This window comes from Diabrotica undecimpunctata, chromosome 6, assembly GCF_040954645.1.
Source record: "Diabrotica undecimpunctata isolate CICGRU chromosome 6, icDiaUnde3, whole genome shotgun sequence".
In the NCBI taxonomy this organism is placed as follows: domain Eukaryota; kingdom Metazoa; phylum Arthropoda; class Insecta; order Coleoptera; family Chrysomelidae; genus Diabrotica; species Diabrotica undecimpunctata.
Genome location: NC_092808.1, coordinates 18,777,945 through 18,801,031, shown reverse-complemented (window position 1 = coordinate 18,801,031; position 23,087 = coordinate 18,777,945). Strand labels below are relative to the sequence as shown.

The following is a 23,087-nucleotide window of genomic DNA, read 5'->3' as shown; positions in this document are numbered from 1 at the left end:
TCACAGCAACAAAGTGGGGCGCCACGCAAGATGTCCTGGTAGCAACATACAAAACCTATGTCCGGCCGATATTAGAATATGGGAGTGAAGCTACAATAACTGCGAGTACAAACACCACCTCCAAGCTTGAAGTCGCCCAGAACACTGCCCTTCGCGTCATCACCGGTGCTCCAAAATCAACACCGATTACATCAATGGAAGCCCAGACCGGTATTGAACCAATACAATGCCGCAGAGAGCAACACGCGTTAACCTTCTGGGAAAGGCAAAGACGAATACTTCCACACAAATGGGACGAATATAGACAAGCAGCCTCACGTCTTAAAACACAAACCACTCCGCTTACAGTAGTAAACCAAATCATGGAAAAATACCACATTGTCCTGTCGGAAGCCGCCCCCTTCCCAGCGCAAACCACACTGGCCTGCTGTCTACCAAACTCAGAATTACTGCTTGAAAACCATAACGACCCGAAGCACTTATCGTCAGACATTGCCCTAAGGAAAGCCGCCCTAGAGACGATACACACCAAGTACCCAGCACATGAGTGGCTCCACATCTACTGCGATGGATCCTCGATGCCGGACTCAGGAAGAACAGGAGCACGATATGTCTCAACGTTCTTCAAAGGCTCTATAGCTGTGGGTGCCCCTCTCACCAACTACGACGGCGAAATTGCTGCTATACACGAAGCTGCAAAAAATCTTGAGAATTTCCAACACCCCCAAAAAGTTGCCTTCTTCATCGACTGCCAAGCCGCAATCCTCGCCCTGTCGACAAATCGATACACCGAGTGTGCCAAAACAATATCTTGCCGCGTCCAACTATCGAACTTGATGGAAAAAGGGTGGCTGATTACTCTACAATGGATCCCTAGTCATGTCGGTGTTGAAGGAAATGAACCGGCGGATGAACTTGCAAAAGAAGGCACTACTCTTCCACAGCCCCCTAGCTTCCAATCGTACACATCAGCAAAGTCCACCATTAGAAGAGGAATCAAAGCGAAGATAAAAGAGCAGCAAATACAAGCCGGTGCTGGAAAATCTTGGGCCCACCTAATAGAGTCACCAATCCCTCGCAACTTGCCGAGACCCATTAGTGTAGCCGTGTTCAGAACAACTACAGGGCATGACTACCTGGCCTCCCATCTACATCGCATCGGCGTCCGCGAAAATGACAACTGTCCACTATGTGATCAGCCCCAGATAGATGCTGCTCACCTTCCAGAGTGCCCAGCCCTGAAAACAGACCCACCCGACGAGGATGAAGATCGCCTACGAGAAACGGCTCGTCTATACTGGTCAGCGCGCCACCAAATGGCTAACATGCTAAGGTATGAAGAAGTTGGCTAGTAAGAAAGTAAGTAAGTATTTTAGATTTTAAACGTGTTATTTTTGAGTTATTAGTTATGAGTGGCTCGAAAATTAAAAAACAAATATTTCAATTGCAATCTCTACTTACCATCCAGTGTATCAGTTACTTACATTGAATTAAAAGAGATCGTAGAGGGAATGTTGTGGAAAACATAATTTACTTTAATTAAATTTCTTAAATGATGGCTTTCCTACCAGATTTACTATCAGATTCAGAATAAGTACCGAAAACTCTTCACCAATCGACACAAGTATATATTTGTGACTCTACACTCATGCCACGATTTACGTGGGAATTCTACCATACACATAATAGCAGTGATCATCATCCTGAAATACTAAAGCACTCTATGGCAACAAGACAAGATTTATTTCTACCAAAGTGGAAAATCAAGACAGCTAATTGTTCAAAATTTGAAATCTATATTTATACAGAAAATCTAAAAAGACCAATAGGAACCATTACCCCGTACTTTGGTGGACTTCAGATTGTGTTACGGAAAACGCTTAAACTTTTACCTAACTAAACAGGCCAAAAAATCGTTCTAGTCGAAATATATTTCAAAAATAAGTTATTAGACTCCTACGAATCAAGTATGGAAAATAATAAAGAAAATATCTGGCTTAAAATATACTCCGACAATCTCAAAAATAAAAATAAACAATGAAATTTCTAACCGTCCTCTTGAAATTGCTAATGAATTAGCTAAAATATTTAATAATATCTCTTGTAGCAAAAACTACAGTGATACTTTTCTCAATTATAAAATACAGGCTGACAGTGCAAATTTGCCTGAAAGTGAGACAGAAAACAATTCACTTAACCGGCCTTTTACATACTGTTGAAGAATTGAATAATGCCCGAATATCTACTGAATAAAGAATTGAATAATGAACAGGTGTCTACATGCAGATTTTCCTTCTCTATCATTATTATAATCTTTGGCTCGACAATCTTCTGTGGATGGTCTGCTCCAAGATTCGTCGCAATTTTGTTCGGTTTCTGGCGACACGATATGTTGCCATCTTCTAATATTTAGTATTCTTAAGTAGGTCTCAACTCCACCTAATCACCTAATTAGCGGCCAGGTGTTCCTGTCGTTAGCTTTTTAGCAAGCGTACTGTATGGTATTCGTATTTATGTCCAGCCCATCGCTGTGTTTTAATGAACGTTAGGACATCTGGTTCATTAAAGAGTTGATATAATTCGAAATTAAATCTTTTGCGCCACTGCCTTGATCGTTTATAGCTCCAAATATTTTGCAGCGTATCTTTTGATCGAATATTCCCAAAACTATTTCATTCTTCCGCGTTGGAGTCCATGCTTCCGCCCCATATATAAGGACCAGCCTCAGCAGTGTTTTGTATATAATAATTTTATTTTCTCTTTGGAAATTTTTTGAATGGACTTATTTTTGAAGTCTATAAAGATCTAAAGTCTTCTCTATAAAGATGTAAAAAAAGTAAATTCAAAATTGGATGTAAGGTAAATTCAAAACAATTTAGCTGTTTTGGAGATACTTAACTATATTAGAAAATTTAACCAGAAAAATTACAGAGCTACGACGGCACAGTCACGATGAGGTGTCATAAAATAGGTCACGCAAGAATCAAGGAAAATATCCATACCTCATCAGCTAAATTTGAATTTTGAATTTTAAAGTGTCTTCTTAAAATTAAGTTGGAATTTTTTCAGAAAAATTAACGAAAATCTCCATTTTTTTAAGTTTACTCATCAATTTGCAGTGTCAAAGTTTTCTAAAATGGCAAAAAGGAGAAATTTTTGATATTACCACTTATTATACAGAACACCACATTTTGCACCATTACGGAGTCGCCACTGCTAACATTTAAATGTAAAAGATTAAATTCAAGTGGTAAAAAACGCTTTGGATTTACCAGAATTATTGCCACATTAAATTATTGTCACAAAACTACGTTATTTACTTGACCAATCTAACGATAAATTACATCTTGCGGGAAATTACAAAAACCAACCTTCTTTTTCTTCGAATAATAAGTAGTATTGTTTTACAAAAGGAATTCGTGACTTCGTGAATGTATTTCTAATCTGTTTTATGTTCACAGAAGTATTATGTTTATTCGTATTTTTTTCGTATTCAGTTAAGTTTATTAAAGATTTTTCAATATGACGACATTTAAAATAAGAAAAAACAAATTATAAAATAGCAAGAAACAGATTGGAAGCGATTTACAAAAGAAGGAGAAATATTTGAATAAAAAACAAACCAAATGGGAAAGAAAGCAGCGAATGCGAAGAAGAGCAAGAAAAGGGAGAAGAGAAAGACAAAAAGGAAAAGTGTACAAACAAGGAAAAAGTGATAAAATGGAGCAGACAAAACAAATAAACAAGTATTATTATAAGTTTTATGAAACTAATAAAACAAATATGACTACGAAAAGAATACCTAAAGAATGGAACACGGGAATTATTATACCTATCTACAAGAAAGGAGAAAATAATTATGTAACGATTACAGACCAATCAAAACTTTAAATTATATATACAAAATATTAACAAATCTAATATAATATGATCAAATACCATACAGAAAAAATATTAAGGGACTACCAAAATGGATTTTGACATGCTTTATTTGCACAGAAAAATCTTGAGAATATAGTAGAGAAATAATAATTCATTTAGTAACAAATTACTTTAAAAGCGTCTTCGACACGATAAAGAAAGACGTGATGATTAAAACATTATAGGTGACATTAGTCGAAATTGTACCGGCGCCAATATTGTACCACCACTGTATTTATTCTTTATGAGGAATTCTCATTAATCGATTTTGTTTTATCGAATTTTTTGTATTTTCGTGCTCCACCAGGGAGTATGGTTGAGATATCAGAATCAACCTACATGACTAGGGATGTCTTTGTAAAATTGCTACAGCATTTTATTGATTCTATAAACCCAGCAGTAGATAAAAAACTTTTTTTGGTACTGAATGGGCATACAACGCACTCCAAGAATCTTGAAGCAATTTTACTTGCTAGAGAGCACTGTGTAATAATGCTACAATTATTAAATAGAAGACCAGTTAACTGATAAAATTGTAATAGAACGTGGAGTACGACAGGGCTGTATTTTGTCTCCATTGTTGTTCAACATTTATTCTGAATGGGTATTTAAGGAAGCTTTAGACGGTTGTGCGAAAGGAATACTAATAAACGGTGAATGGTTGAATAACATTAGATATGCAGATGACACTATAGTTTTTGCCGATAATCTGAATGACTTACAGATATTAACAAATCGCATAACAGAAGTCAGCAACAGATACGGACTAGCTCTTAACATAAAGAAAACCAAATTTATGACAATTAGTAAAAAACCAATACTAAACGCTCATCTTACAATCAACCAACAGAATATCGAAAGAGTCGAGCAATATACATATCTAGGCACCAATTTAAATAGCCAATGGGACCACTCAACAGAAATTAAACAGCGAATAATAAAAGCAAAAGCAGCATTCGTTAGAATGAGAACCATTTTCAACAGTCGAGACATATCATTAAAAACAAAATGCCGTCTATTGAACTGCTACATATTCACAGTTCTGCTCTATGGAATGGAAGCATGGACACTGACTGTTGCATCTATGAATCGGCTCGAAGCTTTCGAAATGTGGTGTTATAGGCGCATCTTACGTATATCCTGGGTTGATAGAGTTACTAATGTGGAGGTCCTACGTAGAATGGGGAAAGAATGTGAAATTCTCATGGCCGTCAAAACTAAAAAGTTGGAATATCTAGGACATGTAATGAGAAATCAAGAACGTTACGGCCTTCTCCAGCTGATTCTCCAAGGGAAAGTAAATGGTAAGAGAGGACCGGGAAGAAGACGCATTTCCTGGCTTCAAAATTTACGAAAGTGGTATAACACGACTACCACTGAACTGTTCCGCGCTGCAATAAATAAAGTAAAGATAGCCGTGATGATCGCCAACATCCGGAACGGATAGGCACTTTAAGAAGAAGATAGGATCCATCGCGTGCAACCTTTGGATAGATCATTCTTTAAGCCTTTCAAAGGCTACCACACTCAATCAGTTGAAAAGTGGCTTCGTTATAACACCGAATTATGTGTTACACAACTTCACGGCTTGATTTCTGAAGTTTATAGGAGAGCAGCAAGCATTGAAAATGCTGTCAATGGTTTTCGAGCCACTGAAATATGGCCTGTTGATCGCATGGTCTTCAACGATCATGACTTTTGTGCGGCTGCAATTTTAATAACCGTTAAATCCGGGAAGATGGTGAAAATAAAGAGTCTAATGAGACAAACAAGGAACTATTTAGGTCTACAAAAGGAGCTTATGTAGAGTACGAAATAATCTGGCCTGAACTACCTAGTCCTAAAGAGAGTTTAGCTACGAGTACTACACCCACTACACGCCTACTAAAAGAACTCGTGAAGCAAGTCCAAAACTTAACATTTCAATTGATTCAATTTCCTCGATACCGAAGCCTCATCCAAAATCCAAGAAGGGAACAGCACATTAATGGTTTTGATGGGAAGTCCCTATAAAAATGAATTAGAATTAGCTAATCAGCTACAGTTAGCGCAGAAACAGATAAAACAAATAAACATGAAATTGGGGAAGGTTAAACTAAAAACTAGTCTTAAAAGGAACAAAGAAGCTGCCAAGAAAAACTTAGCAAACAAGAAATGTGAAAATCCTACAGAGTCTGTTCTTGTAAATGCCTCGTCAAGCTCAAATCAACCTGACGTTGTTATACAGATGTGTGTTTATGAGTGGTCCTGTTCAGTTTGTGAGAAAAAAAGAATTAAAGACATGATCCAATGCACCAAATGCTGTTCATGGAGCCACGAACTATGGGCAGGAGTCCAACCTGGAACCCAAACTTTTCTTGGGTTATATAATAAAAGTCTATAGAAGTTTCTATAAACACTTAACGCTTTACGTTTGAGAATTTCAAACGAGAAGACAAACTATCAGTAATTGTTTGTAAACTGCAACGAATGACTCTTTGTCTGTAAAAATTGTGTCTTAAAAGCGTCAGAATAAACAAAATCAAATCACTTATTTAAACATAATTTTATTATATTATGGATCACAATTTCAAACTTCTGGGCATCATTCTTACCAACCAGGTTCAATTTACGTTACAATGGTATATGATAGAAAATGTGGTAAACATGAAAAATGTTGACAAAGGGGCGGCAAAATATACAGTTAGTATAAAGAATAGACTGTTATATAACACAATAAATATACGTTTTAAGACTTCCGTTTACTTAATTAAGACCAGCACTCTTGCAAAAACTAGAAACATTAAAAAGTGTTTTAACATTATTTTAACACTATTTTGGATAATTGTGAAATAAAAACATACTTCATTATATTTAATCCATAAAAGTTACTTTTATAGTTTGTGTTTCTGTAATATTTGATTTTGAGTCTTTCATTTTTAAAATTTTGTGCAACATGCCATATTTATAATAATTGTAAGATCTACTTAGCTCCCGATATACTAACGGTAAAAACCCTCATTGTTTGCTGTTTGTCATGTCATCAAAAAACATGTTAATAAACATGTTAAATATGTCCATTTTTTGTCAATTTTAAAACGTTATCCATTACCCCTTGCGTTTGATGATTTAGAACTTGTTCTCGAACATGCTCCATATTTATAACAAACAGTTACAACACTGCATAAAATAACCGGCAAATGGACCAAAAACCTTTTAGTATTTCTCCCATAACAAGTTGGAAATATTGATGGGAGAAAGATGTTATTGTTTATTTTTACCAAATAACAAAACTGTTAAAAAATTTATGATAACAGGACAGTTTTTACTAACTGAGGTGAAAAACATCCTCAAAGAATAACAAATAGATATATTCGAAAAAGATCAACCAATGAAGGGATTTTACCAATACATCAGAAACTGAATCTAAGTAAATTCTAATTGCTGTTGAACCTTTGTTTAGGCAACTTGGTTTAGTGAAGTAAATTACGCGGAGATTTACTCATTACATTTCCACGATTTTTTGCTTACTTACACGTTTTTTCTGCCACAAAGTTCGTCTTCATTTGTTAAAAATTTTAAATTAAAAAAGTTTAAAACTTATTATCTACTGAAACACTATGTACTATATAATATAATACAGCCGCAGTGGCTATGTAGTTAAAAATTTGTTTTGTTTTTTGTTAAAAAAACACTGAACTATTATCTAGTAGAAACTTCAGATTCACGTGGAAACTTTTAAAACTTAATATTGTCTTTTAGATTTTTTTTACAAAGAAATAAACATATTGTTATAGTTTCAGATGAATTGAACCCTCAGTATGGATTGCTGATACATTTAGTAAACTTGGAAAAGTTTTAACACTAACACTTTTGGCTAGAATTTCAATTACGTCTAAAGAGCCAATACACTTGCCGGAATTTTAAGTCGAGCTGTCTTCGTTTGGTCTGGATATGTTTCTTCCAAGTGAGACGTTGGTCAAGATGGAGGCCAAGGTATCTAGCATCTGTTATGAAATGTTATTTGAGTTGATTTTGTGTTGTTTACTTTTGTTCTCGATTTTGTATACCAATCACTGAGTATTTTGAGATGATGCAGGTTTTGTGAGGCTTGTATGGGATCTTCATTACAGCTAGTATTGCTACGTCGTCAGTAAAGGAAGCGATTGTAGTATTATTAGTCTCTGGTATATCGGCTGTGTAGATAAGTAGCGGGACTCCGGAGTTTATAGGACAGAGGTTGGATTGTTGGTCTTTGAATTTTACAGAGAAATATCTATTTGATATGTAGGATTTAAGTAGGAGAAAATAGTTACTGGATAGTACTATTTTTACTTTGTAAACCAGACCTCTGTGCCAGACTTTGTCAAACGCTTGTGAGATGTCTAGCAATATAACATTGCAGTATTTCTTTTCTTCAAGAATTTTTGATATTTCATTTATGATTCGAAAGACTTGCTGGGTAGTGGAGTGATTCTCCCGAAAACCACATTGATGTGTTGGTACTAATGTTAGGAATTTATGATCTGTGTATATTCTTTGTAGTAGCAATCTTTCAAAAACTTGCTATGCTTACGGTTGGGAGAAGGCTGATAGGTCGATAAGATGTTACTTCTTCGGGTTCTTTTCCTGGCTTGAGGATCCCTGAAGATCAGCAAATTTCCATACTTTTGGAAAGTATGATAAGCTTAGCATGCGGTTAAATATAACTGTTAGCAAAGTAATGGTCTTGCGAGGAAGTTGTTTTAGTACTTGAGCGAAGATTGAATCATAACCTGGGGCCTTTCGTGAGTTGTGGTTGTTTATTTCGTTCTTGACTTCTATAGGAGTAAAACTTTTAATTGGGAGTGACATTTGACATGCTGCGCTAATTAGTTCTTTCACTTCTTCATTAGGGTCTGTTGGCTCTGTTTGAAATACGTTTGTAAGTCGTCTTCGCTAGACTCTATATCCGAGTTTTCTGAATGTGTAATTGCAAGTTTTAGCTTTGTGTTCGAGATCTAGCCTACAGTAGATGAGTTCCTTGGGTTGGGGTTGTGGTGGAAATTGTTGTGGATGTGGTGGAAGAGTGAATTGATTTTGTGGAATGTTTGGTATAGGAGTATTTGTCGGTTGCCGGTATATGTGGTTTGGTGCATGTTCGGATATGTATTTTAGTGGCGAGTATTGTTGGGGAGTTGGGTAAATGTTCCTGGGTGTTTGTTAATATTGGACCTGTTGCTTACCTGTAATTTCTTCGGATACTACAATAGACACTGTTTGTTTGTATTCCCTGTGTGAACTGTTCATTGTAGAAAACAGAATTTTGTACGCCACTGACACTTTAGTGTTTATTTTAATAACTAGAATTTAACTTGTTCTTATCGGTGGTCACTTATTGCTATCACACTCATCAGAATAATTTCTGAACTTCTTTTAGGTACATAAGGCAAGAAATACTATTTTTTGGGTTGTACATTTTCTGATTCTGAAAAATTATTAAAGATATCCATTCACGTTTCGTTGTCTGATGTATCTCTCGATATATAAATATCCCTATTCAAAATAAAATGATATTAATGAGCTGATGTCCTGGCTTGTAGGCCTAAAACCAACAGAACGTTTAGGCAAATCACAGAGCATTTTAGCATTGCATCGTGAAAATGGCATCAACTTTAGAATTTGTTTCAAGAAAACTCAATACGGACGTTTATTTTCTAAAAGATTATTGTATTAAAAGTCCATGATAAACTTATTTATCACAAACCTAGAGATTACATACCAAGAAACAGGCAATAGGAGCCTACATATAACAAGGAAGAAGTTAATTATGTAAGAACCTTAAAAAGGTTGGTTTTTATTTCTAAAATTATACTTTCGAAAAAAACAGGCATTCATTTTGAATGTTTGATTTAAAAACCAAACAATTTTTACGTTGTCATTGCAATGTTTATATTCTACGATCAATCTAAACTATTATTTATCACAGAAAGTGTAATTTTAGGAATAAAAATCTGGTATAATGAAGCTTATAATCAATATGCCTATTCTATAACTAGGGCTAGCACTGCGTAAAACAGAAACAGCACAAAATACATTACGCCCAAGTTGATTAGAACTTAAATAATAAATGAATTGTGGACAATATATCACCGGAAAATCTCCGAGATAACGTTAAATGGATCAGTAGATTATAAATGAGTAAACAATATGAAAGGACAGGTAGATAAATAACAGCAAAGATAAATATTTTTGGGTTCTCACTTTTTTAATCCATACTAACAATTTAAAACTTGCAAAAGATCCAATTTTTTGCTTAATATAAAACATTTCTTAATTTTAAAAGTTTCCAAATGAACCTTACCCATGGACATCATCTTTTCAAAACCTTATCACCCCTCAAAACTTATCTTATAATTATTTGAAACACTATCACAGATTCGAAAGGGTTAAAGTAGAAATATGGAAAAGGAAAGTAGACTTAAGAGCTAAGAGTAATACAGGGTTAGTCATAAATTCGAACACACTAGCTTTCTGGTATAGGGACAGCTGTACATTTTTAATACAGTAATTAAGATTTTCAGAACATTTATGTACATATTATAATAAATTTATTCATTAAAATTATTAAAAACATGTGCAAATGGACAATATATGTATCTATTTAATTGTTAAAATATGACATAAACAAGTTTTACGATTGCAGATTTCCCAAAAGAATGCCAGTTCTTAGTTAAATATAAAGAGCCAATTGATAGAATATAAAAAAAGTCATGAATACGGATATAAAAAAAAAATCTTATAACAGAACGTCAAGGGACCTGACAGCGAATTAAATGCTAACCAACTTTTGTTACCTGAAGAATTCTAACAATTTACTCGTCAGCGGATCTGATGTAATTCGATCATATCAAACTTTATTTTTGAAAATTTCCTGCATTAAGTATCCTTGAGTTATTCTTGGGTGATTCTTTGCGCGATTGGCATCCAATTACAGAAACTTAGAGAAAATAATTAATATCTGAAATTTAAGAATGAGAGTTTTTAGGTAAGGTTCTTTATTTTAAATATAATGCCCTGTATATTATTACGCATTTTTATAGAGGAGCTTTTGAGAATTCCCCTAATACAAGGTTATGTTGCCTTACACAGTGTTGAGATATGACCAATATATATATATATATATACATATATATATATATATATATATATATATATATATATATATATATATATATATATAAGGAGTTTATTATAGCTGCCGCCGTTTCTCGCAACCTAGCTTCCAACGCTTGCGATCGTTCCAGTCATGTAGACCCCTATCTTCCATTGCACCTTTTACTTCTTGTCTCCACGATCTTCTTGGTCTTCCCTTTTTCCTGCGGTTGGTGGGGATCCACTGTAACATTCTCTTTAGCCATCGTTGATCATTCATCCTTTCTACATGGCCATACCATTTCAACCTTTTGCATTCTATAGTTTCCAGGACGTCAATGTCTATGCCCATACGCTCTCTGATTTCAGTATTCCTTACTTTATCTCTTCTAGTAAGTTGGCAACATCTTCTTCAATAATTCATTTCCATTGCTTTTATTTTGGATGCGTCATTTTTATTTATTACCCAAAGCTCTGAACCATATGTAGCAACGCTTTCTATGATACTTTTCTATATCCTAATTTTTGTGTTTAGGGTGATGTGGTTATTCCAAAGTATACTATTCAGTTGACGTATTGCTGAATTTCCTTGACCAATTCTAGTAGCTATTTCTTTTGTATTCCGACCATTGTTTGTAATGTTTACACCGAGATATTTATAGCTATCAGTATTTTGAATTTGTTTGCTTCCTACTTCTAAGTGCTTTCCTTCACCTCCCACTACTACGTACTCTGTTTTTGATGGATTAATTGATAAGCCCCACTTAGTATATTCTTCATCTATTTTTCGTAACATGTAGTGGATATCATCTTGATCTTCTGCAAGTATTACTTGGTTATCAGCAAAATGCAAGCTGTACAGTGTATGGTCTCCAATTTTAACACCCATAGGTTCACATTTTCTTTTCCAAATATCCAAAACCCCCTTCAAATAAATCTTAAAGAGTGTAGGTTCAATGCAGCAGCCTTGGCGAAGTCCTTTGGTCACTTTTATCTTTTTTGTCACTTTTTGTCCATATCATCATCATATCATCGTACAACTCCCTTACAGCATTAATGTAAATCGGTGGAATATTCATGTCTTCTAGCACCTGCCATAGCTTGGCTAATGGGACACTGTCATATGCTTTTTGAAGATCAATAAATACCATGAGTGTCTCCATATTATGTTCCAAACGCTTTTCTATTGTTTGTTTTAGGCAGAACACATTGTCTATACAAGAACGACCAGTACGAAAGCCACTCTGATCTTTAGCGTCTTCCCAACAATCTTCAATTCGGCTTTTAATTATCTTCCCGTAGACTCTACAGATTGAGTTAGTTACACTAAGCCCTCGGTAGTTCTTACAATCTTTTCTGTCGCCTTTATTTTTGTATAGATTGCTGATATATGCAGTTTTCCATTCTGGGGGTAGCTCTTCTCCTATCAAGAATAAATTAAAAGTATAAGCAAATAGCTGAAATAGCTTGTCAGGGCCATATTTAATCAGTTCAATGACCAATTTTATTTTAAAACAGTATACGATTTGACACTCTGTATCTTTATAAACAATAAAATTGAAAACATTTTGTTTGGTAGGTACAAATTTTTTTCTGTATCGTCTATTTTGATAAAATTTTGTGGATAAAATAATATTTAAATACAATGTGATTCAAAATGCATACTTAAAAATTTCTCAACTTTATTGAATGTATCACCCTATATGTTATGACGTTATAAAAAAGAATTTAAACTCTTTTTTGTTTCGCTTACAATTTCCTATAGCTAAATTAAATAGTTATCGAGATATTCAGCTTTAAATGTATAGAGTCAATGTTTATACATATTATAATTTTTGATTATTATTTTTGAAATTTTAGTTGACAGTTCACAGTTCTCAAAAGGGTATTCTATACAGTGATAATGTACAGAAATTGTTAAAGTTTTATTAAAATTGACGATTGTAAAAGAAAATTTATACAAAAACAAAATTTTTGTAATTTTATTATTTAAAAAAATACAGGGTGTCCAATCGAACACTGTTTTATAAGAAAATTGTTCATATCTTGTAAAACACTCGGTGTAAGGTAGCATAACCTTAAATCGAGAGAATTCTCAAAAGCTATTCTGCCATGCGTAATAATATACAGGATGTTATATTAAAAATAACGAAGTTTTAATTGGAACTTCCAAAGAATTACCCTGTACATCCATCGTCATCGAAACAACAAAGTCTCCTTGGACATGCCTTAGGCTTTGTAGCAAAACATGGGTCTAAAATCTAAGGTGATCTATTAGCCATATACAACAACAAAACAGAGTTCAAAAACGTTCAAAGCCTAGCTGGTGTAGAAATAATGGATATAGCAATCTCAAAAACTGAAATGATATAGTTTGGCTTTGAAGTTTACAAATTATGAGTTCTTAACAGCATCGAACTGCAAATGGTCCCTAAGCAACTAATGAAATACAAAAAAAAACGTTGTTCTAGATCCTTGAAAATAAAGGAATTTCTGCTAACGATATTGCCGAGTCTTTCTAAAGAACAACCGTATTCAGTTCTATAGAATTCCAAAACGCCAATTCCAATTGTTTTCGAAATCCCTCAAAACATAAAAAAGGTCTTTATAGAACTTGTTCAGGATTCTTCTTCTCTCAGTATCTTATCGTCAATGAATTTTCTAGTGATCATTCTGGCTTATATAAATTTGTTTAGAGTTACTCTGAATAATTCAAATGATGCTTTGCCAATCACGAGATTAATGAAAAACGTTAACAGAAAATGTAGATTCGACAGAAGTAAGGTATCGTTTATTAGAAATATTGGGATCAGTTAGGAGAGAAGTTTCAAATGCAAAAGTAAACAGAAAACAAATAAAGTTGTTCATAACGAATTTGAAGTATCTGCATTAGACTGTGGACACTAAAACAAAATGAAGTATCCCACAAGCTTAGGTTGTATTAATGTAACATTCACGTAACTTAAAATGACTACTTGGCATTAAAAATGTACGACTGTAGGGCAATTCAACTTTGCTGTAAATATAAACAACATTCTCAACTTACGTTTAACCCCATATTAAACCGGGAAATTTTATAACAAAACTCTTTCTACCATTGCAGATTAATATACTCAGGTTATCTACTTGTGCTCAAGTGATGTAAACATTTTATGTTTATAAGATTGCAAAATAATTCATGTTTTGTTATAAAATCACTCAGTTTTAGGAAAATAGTTTTAATCCGTTTTGGACTTCGGAAAGAGTGATTCAAAAACTACTTTTCTCTTACAAAGTAGTAGATACAATTGATTTACAGTGTTATTAGTGTTATTGTAGATACCATAAAGATTTACATGGTATAACTTCCACGTCATGTTTTTTTGTGATTATGGTTTCATAAATATGACCGTTAACCTTCTATTATGTGGTTTATATAGAAATTCAAAGATAAAGGATTCGAAAAATCGGTTGTCACTTAGTACCCTTATTTAATGAAAGAAATTATCAAAGTAACCCACAATAATAAAGCGAAAATATAACCTTATATGCAAAAACACTCCAGCCATGCATGGCTGAGGTGAAACTGGGAGGACCATGTGGTCAGAATGAATAACGAGCTGTGGATCCAAAAACCTACAGTGTAGATACCACGGCGATGGACAGATGACATCAAAAGAATCGATGGCAACTGGCTGCAGAAAGCTGAAAACCGACAAAACTGGAAGAAATTAGAGGAGGTCTATGTTTAACTTTGGACGCACAATATTAAATTGTCATGATTCAAAACAAATTTAAAATACTTGTTTTATATATATTCGTGGTCTGCGTGAATACTAATCACATTCCATCATATTTTAGAAAATATTAAAAACTTTTGATTAGGATTTTGTTTACTTACAGTTCACCCTTGAAAACACTATTTTTTGCACTATTTACATAGAGAAAAGATGTTCCAGAAGAACTACACCAAACTGAAATGAAATGCAATCTAATTTTGCAGTTATAGTAACAAAACAGACCTGAGCACGGCAGCAGCGACCTCTATACGAACCAACAAGAAGTCAGGAGTCTTCTCTTCGATAGCGAATTAGGTGAACGGCAAATCCAAAGCTTACTGAAAGGTATTCAACGATATTAGAAATAACCTTTTATTGCGACAACATAATTATGCCCTTTTATTATTTGTAAGTAATGGCATAATAAACCATGCACCATGCTAATTAAATTTTTACCGTATGATAATACAAAAACCTTTTAATAACGTTAGTTAGCAAACCACGTGTGATCTTGAAGTAAGTTGAAGCAAAAGGCTTGTTTCTGTTGTATTCTGTAACGACACAGTCCAAAATCGCTGATTTTATAAACGAACAGGTAGAATTACAGGGGATTTCGCATGGCGGTTAATTTAAATACTCATGACAATAATATATTGAAAGTGAAAGTCAATCAACCAAAAAAGAATTCGAGGAAAATAATGAAAATATATACATATACCCAACTGTGATTCGGATCTCTTAATATGTGGGAACTAAGAAACTACTAAGACTAAAGACTAAAAGAACATCTGTACCGTAGAGGTAAAGGGTAGTAACTCCATTTTTTTCTAATTTGGACTTAATACTTTGGCTAAGCTTAAAATGTTCCAATCTTATTTGTGGCAAAAGATGGTATGTGAAGTATTACTGGTGGCCTAAATATTCTTATAAGAAAAAGTAGTATATCCTTTGGAGAACGAGGTAAAGCATAGTAACTCCATCCGCTGTCGGATTTGTTTATCGAGCAGGCTATTTCGCGCGCGGTAAACAGCAGTATCTCCAGACAAGTGTTAGTCACCTTGATTGACAGAGCGTTTTACTTGATAGATAGTTGACAGTTACAAAAAATAAAAGCAAAAATGAATTCCAAAGACTCTAAAACTTTGGAAAATTTAAAAAACATGGTTGGATCGAGGATATGTGCGATTGTGGAAAAAGCAAAAGCTGAAAATTTGACCGTAGACGGTAAGTGAGGTTAAGTTTTAATTTTTATATAATCTTATAACACTAGGAAATTGTTAACATGTTCTAAAAATGTTGGTTTGTCACGTTTTATATAGTAGGTGTTTACTTGTTCTTGCTCTTTAGAGTCTTTATAGTTTGGGCATTTGAAAATATTGCTGTTGTAAGAGTTCTGACCGGTAGATATTATGTTGTTTTATTCACTGCCCAATTCTCAGATGCATAAGTACATTTATTGCTCCTTTTTTAAAGTAATTGAAATTCTTAATCTTCAACAAATATTTGTAAAATCTAATACTAATACAAAATTAATATAACCAGTAAGGGGAAAGGAACAAAAATGCACAATTTTGACGCCTTTCAAAATTTTCTATGTATTTTAAATGTTATCGTTTATTTCGAATCCTGAGAAAACTAATAAGTATTTTTAACAAATTTAAACGCAAAATGAAAGGGCCGAAAGTCCCTTAGAATGAATAAAAATTTGTTTTGAATGAGATATTTCAAATTCAAAATCACACTACATTTTCTCTTCGTTTTTCACCCCCGTAACTTATTAAAATAAACATTATAGAAGTTTTCAGGGACTGAGTTTAAATTTTTCAGAAATACTTATTAGTTTTCTCAGAATTCTAAAAAAAATGAATCCCATTTAAATATCATTGAAGTCGAAAGTTCGTACCCATCCCCTTAAGTAGTATTTTTGTAGTAACTGGTATTGTATTATCTTTCTAAGAAAACATCAACCTGCAAAATAGTGAACTTGCTGCTTTTTTTGAGAATCACACAACAATGCCTCTAATCCATTTTTTGCTTTATTCTGTGTATTGTTCTGAAGTTATTTTCTTGTGGTATCTTATGTAATTTATTATTTTAAATGGAAATAAAGCCACAATTTATTTTTAAATAAATTCATTTAAAAATAAATTGTGGCTTTATTCCCATTTAATATAATAAATTATTCTGTGTACTGTTAACAGTTCGACAGATAGAGAAGATTAAATAAAAATAAATTTTTTTATTTACAGAATCGACGAACGCCTCTGATATTGCTCAAGCTTCAACAAGCCGTGCTCAAAATTGCAATTATTTGTCTAATTTAACTGAAGAATGTGTTAGCGATGATGATAGCGTAAAAGACCCCGATTACACAGACGATGATGGAGAAAATATGGACAGCAATAACAATAGCTACAGTAGCAATTATTTGGTAGACAATAATGGTGAATTGGAAGCAGATGATGATGAAGATGTTCAACTTGACAAAAACTTGACTGAAAATGAAACGGAAACTAATAACCAAATCAAAAAGAAAAGACGTCATAAGAAACCAGAAACTTGGAAAGTAACAAAAAGAGTAGAGGCAACATTAGGAGGAAAGGAACACATCAATAAATCAGGTAAAATTGTAAAAGCTAAAGCAATGAAGCCCCCTTGCCCTCCTTGTCGACTAAAATGTTCAGAAAAAATAGCAGAAGCTGTAAGACAGCAAATTTTTGAGAATTATTGGTGTAACACAAAAAATTGGGAGTTAAAGCGTCAATTTGTGCGCTCGCATATCACTCCGAAGAGTGTAATACGTCGTAGACCTAAAAACCATTCTAAAAGGCCGAGAGAAGTCAGCATTTCTTATAATTTTGATATAAAGTTAGATGGAGGTGTAAAAAAAATTGACGTATGTAAAAAATTTTTTTTAAACACTCTAAATATTTCAGAAACAGTTGTACGTAACGTTCTAAAAAACGACAATATGGGAGGCTTTGTGGCACAAGACCATAGGGGAAGGCATGAACCAATTAATAAAACACCAGAAGCGGTTTTGGATCGAGTACGAGAGCACATTAAGTCGTTTCCGTGCTACGAAAGTCATTATTCTCGATCCAAAACTGCCAAGAAATATCTAGGACCAGAATTGAGCCGTGAAAAAATGTACAAATTATATACCTTAAAGTGTGAAGAAGACCACATTCCAAATAATGAAATTGTTAAATTATGGCTGTATAAAAAAATTTTCAATAATGATTTTAATTTAGCATTTAAATCGGTTTCCGTGGATACTTGTGATAGTTGCGATCGGTTTATGCTACAATTAAAAAACTGTTCCGAGCAAGAAACAATAACATTACGGCGAAATTATGAACAACATCTTCAAGAAGCAGAAAGTCGATACAAAATGAAAGCAAACGATAAAAATGAAAGCAAAAAATCAGCTGGAAAAACTAAAATTATAATGTGTGATTTGCAGAAATGCTTTCCTACGCCCTGTTTGACAAATAACCAAAGTTTCTACAAGCTGAAATTATGGACTATAAATTTCACGATATACGACGCCACAGAAAATAAATCGTATTGCCTTATCTGGGACGAATCCGAATGGAAGGGGTGGCCATGAAATTGCCTTGGCATTAACTAAATGGGCTATGACAGTTCTATCACAAATTGATGTGGAAGAATTGGTTATTTGGTCAGATAATTGCCCTAGTCAAAACCGCAATGTTATGGTAATGATGAGCTACTTTTGGCTTTTCAACAACTGCCCTAATTTAAAAGTAGTTAACCATAAATATTTACTGAGAGGACACACTCATTTAGAAGCTGACCAAGTGCACGCTATAATTGAAAGATCTGTAAAAAAACAGCCAACAATGCAGATCGTAACGCCTTGGGATTGGCAGCAATTAATCAGTTCCGTAGGTGCTCAGGTGATTAAAATGGACAAGGATGACTTCAAAAATTTTGAAGTACTTTACTCTCAATCTCAATCCCCATTCATCAGTAAAAAGAAAAATGCCGACAATAATAATTTCCTCATTTCAAACGTAGTCCAATTCCAAGTAAAAAAAGACACACCGACCATAATTTTTTATAAAGAGGCTTTTGAAGAAATTAGACCCAAAGAATTACACGTCGCTAGAAGAACAGCAACTGCGATCAATCTTCCAGAGCAGTTACCACTACGATATCAAAAACCAAAAGGGATCACACAAAAGAAAAAGGATCACTTACTAATCCTTTTACAATGGATCCCCAGTCAGTTTCAGGAGTTCTATAGAAATTTAGTTGTTACTACAAAAAAAGTTGATGATAGCGATGATGAATAAATGTTTTTTTATCATTTTTTGTGTTTTTGTTTGAATTTATGTAGGCACTTACTATTTTTTGCAATGTTTTATCTGCCGGTACATGCCGAGGCAAAAGACCTTAAGTCCCAATATTATGTAATATATAAACAAATTTTTTATCACAGTAGGACAATATTGATTAACTAAAATATAACGTTACAATTATATAAATACATAATTTCATATGTCTTCAGATTAAGAATGGTTGCAATAATTATCTGGAACTCATCTTATTTTCCCATTATCTCAAAACTTCACTAAATGGATATACTACCCTTTACCTCTACGGTACAGACATGGAGTCTCAGTGGCAGACAATGTCTTTGGTATAAATGTTGCTCAAGAATTTATTAAAAGTTCTGAATTGAACTTGCGCAAGATGTCTTATTACCAAACATTATTTACAAGTATGCCCATTGTTTGGCGATACAAGCATTATTTCATTCTTTAAGAGTTGATGAATCTTATTTTAACTTGAATAATTCCGATTGTGAAACAAACACTTTTCTTTTGATTTTGAAGTAAATGTTTCTCAAATATATTTATCAATATAACTCAATGCATTCGTACTTAAAAATTACATTAAACAAAACGGTTTATTTCAAGTAATTGTCTATAAACTCCTTTCATCGCATCCACAGGTTAACAATTGCTTACAGTACCAGTTCGCCTGTAATTCAAATGTCAAGCTAACTTGGGCAAGTTATAAAAAGATGGCGGAAGTTTTACCATATAAATCCTTCCAGCGGCATTTAAAAACTCCACCGTAGAATTCGAATTTTGAGACACTCTTTTTACAATAAAATCACGTCAATTTTTATTTAAATAACTTAATTAAGTACTAACACATTCGGGTGTTTCTTATACACTCCCTTGAAAATCACTTTCAAAGTATTTTTATTATTATAAAAAGTTCTTAATAATAAAAATCTTTCTTAATACAAATATTTATTATATTGGTGTTTGACGAAAACGTATACGAAAAGAAATCGTTGTTACAAAATTTAATAGATCACAAATATTCACACAAATTGATCGAGTGTTCTTAATGTCTTATTAGAAACAAACTTGCCTTCATAAATTTGGGTTTTAACAAGTCTTAATTAATGCCTTCAAATCAAATCTAGACTATCTAATTTAAACTAGGGTTATTGGTTTTAGTTGGTTTTAATATTGTAAGAGTTTGTTCCTATTATATTTATATAATATTATTAGTCTGAATAAGAATTTAAGATTTTTTAAGTTGGTGCCATCTCTAAACCGTTTATTCAACCTCTTGACACCAATAACTCAGGCGGAAAAGATTGCTGCAAAATAGTTGCATAGTTGAACAATATTATACCGTTGATTGAAATATTATAGGATTAAGAATTATACAAAACGAAGAATAGTGTACTTATAGTTTTTGATCGAGTTACGCATGTTTAGACGTTCAAATATAGAGGTCATAATTATTATAAAGGTACTTGAAAATACATAAGCATTTGCTATGCTGATGAAACTGTTATTTAAATGTTTTATATTACATCAGCCGATGTCGTACTATCTATTATGATCAGACTATAGCTGTAGTTTTTAATTTTTTCTATTGCTATTGATAATGTTGGAAGTTAAAGAGGTGGACATACAGACACTTTGTAAAATTTGATTCAATACCTATCTTTCAATGAGACAGAGAGACTGATATCTCACGCAGACAATGCTACAATCGACACGGCAACAAAAATAATTCCAGCGATAAACGGATATCTCGAAACTACTGGTCGGTACGATATGCTCTCGTAAAATATGATATTTTTTAACATTAAAGCAAGAAAAACTGGTAAAATAATGCGAGATAGCCTTTTCTTTTATTTACGTTTGCAAAACCTGGGAAACCATCAAATGAGGTAACAGCAAACTTACTATTGTTTGAAAAATCTTTATTAAAAAGATTAAAACCTATAATAGAACAAAAATTGTGGTTTAAAAATAATCACGCAACACTGGATCCGGCCCACAGAATCACTGATGAAATAAAAAAAGCCCTACAAGAAAAAAGTATGTTCGGCAGTTTTTCTGGATGTTGCCCAGGCTTTTGACAAAGTATGTCATGGTGGGCTAGAATACCAACTGGATTAACTTTTACCTAAAGAACATAGTCATTTAAGACTGTTACTCTAACTAGAACACAAAAAGTGCTGGAGTACCCCAAGGCAGTGTTTTAGGTCCATTACTTTATCTGCTGATGATATCGTCATAATTTGAAGAACACAAAATGAAGCAGTGGAGGCTTTCACACGTATCAAAAATGCCGCAGAAAACATCGGACTTCTGATTAACATCCAGAAAACTAAATATATGTCGACCATATCAAGAATTCAACAAAATAACTTAGACTGCAACACGAAACGATAGAAATGGTAGAAGAATTCTGCTACTTAGGATCACTGGTAGACTACAAAAATAACGCATCCAACGAGATAAAAAAAAAGAATATGCGTGGCTAACCGCTGTTATTTTGGCCTGGGCCCTCAACTAAGAGCGAGAAGTATGTCAATAGCAACAAAGTGCAAACTTTATAAAACAATAATACGCCCAGTGCTCACATACGGATCGGAAACATGGGCAATGACGACCCGAGATGAAGAGTTACTGCGAGTCTTTGAAAGAAAAGTATTGAGGACCATATATGGCGGAGTAAACGAACAGGGTCCGTGGAGAAGGCGATATAACTTTGAACTCTATAGACTTTTTGGTGATGCAGATATTGTGAAGACCATCAAAATAAACAGCCTAAGGTGGGTGGGCCAGGTTATGCGGATGGATGAGAGTGATCCCACTAAAATAACTATGGTAAACAGGCCGGTCGGAAGAAGAAGAAGGGGCGACCTAAACTCAGATATCTGGATGATGTACAGGAAGATCTGAGGGAGATTGGAGTGAGGGGCTGAAGAAGACAGACACTCGATAGGGAAGGATGGAAGAATGTTTTAAAGCAGGCCAATGCTCACGAAGGGCTGTAGCGCCAACTGATGATGACTTTATCTGCTATCCACCTATAATATACCAGCATTAAAAATAATCACAACTGCTACGTTTGATGAGGATACAAATATATTATTAATGAAATTAAAGCAAAACTAAAACTGCAAGAGGCACTCAATGAGGTTAATGCATGGACCAAGAAATGGCGTATCAAGCTCAATGAGACTAATCAATACATGTAGCTTTTACCACCAAAAAAAGAAATAAAACACCAATAGTATTAAATGGCACTACTATACCGTAGATACTACATACCATGAATCTAGATGTCAAGCTAAAATGGAAAGAATACATCAACAAGAAAAAAATAGAATTGATCAAATATAGAACACTGTATTTGCTCCTCGGAAGAAAATCGGAGCTGTCAATATATAATAAGCTTATGATATATAAGCAAGTACTAAAGCTCGTATGGACATATGACATACAGCTCTGGGGATGTGCCAGTGCGAGTAACATCAAAATGATTCAAATTTTTAGAATAAAGTATTGAAGGACATTGTAAATGATCCCTGGTACATAAGTATAGTCAGCTTGATGTGTATTGAAAGATAAACTCCAAGGCATAAAGGGTGTTACTTACAAAATGGATAAAGACATCATATTTCAGACTGCCCATTCTTTTGTATATTTATGTAGATTTGTTTTATTTCTAATAGACATTTAATACACAGACAACATTAAAGAAAATTTAAAATTCCGTCATACGAACAACACTGCCATGGAAATATAAATATGTAGTATAAAATGGCATACTACCAGTATAGTAGTAGTAAGTATTGGATGTTTTTAAAACTTCGAGCTTGTCAAGTTTCTTCAAACTGTCCTTAAAAACATGTTTAAGAATGTACCGAAATCAATAAGAGGTAAAAGTCATGGTGACTACTCCGCAAAACGATAACGAAGGTTAGATGTCGTAGTTATT

At 33.7% G+C, this 23,087-nt stretch overlaps 1 protein-coding gene across 1 annotated transcript; it reads left to right on the top strand.

Annotated features, from left to right (window-relative positions):
- The first annotated feature begins 15,744 nt into the window (after positions 1 to 15,744).
- LOC140444243 (uncharacterized) lies at positions 15,745 to 18,405 on the top strand. The gene is made up of 2 exons (XM_072535989.1): positions 15,745 to 16,016; positions 17,042 to 18,405. The coding sequence occupies exons 1-2, from the start codon at positions 15,911 to 15,913 to the stop codon at positions 18,403 to 18,405; spliced, it is 1,470 nt and encodes a 489-aa protein (XP_072392090.1). The 5' UTR covers positions 15,745 to 15,910.
- Positions 18,406 to 23,087: the final 4,682 nt, after the last annotated feature.

Excerpts from the sequence above, each read along its gene's own strand:
- LOC140444243 (XM_072535989.1), top strand. The coding sequence starts at position 15,911 with ATGAATTCCAAAGACTCTAAAACTTTGGAAAATTTAAAAAACATGGTT. Across the intron at positions 16,017-17,041 it reads TGAAAATTTGACCGTAGACG|AATCGACGAACGCCTCTGAT; the intron begins GTAAGTGAGGTT and ends TTTTATTTACAG.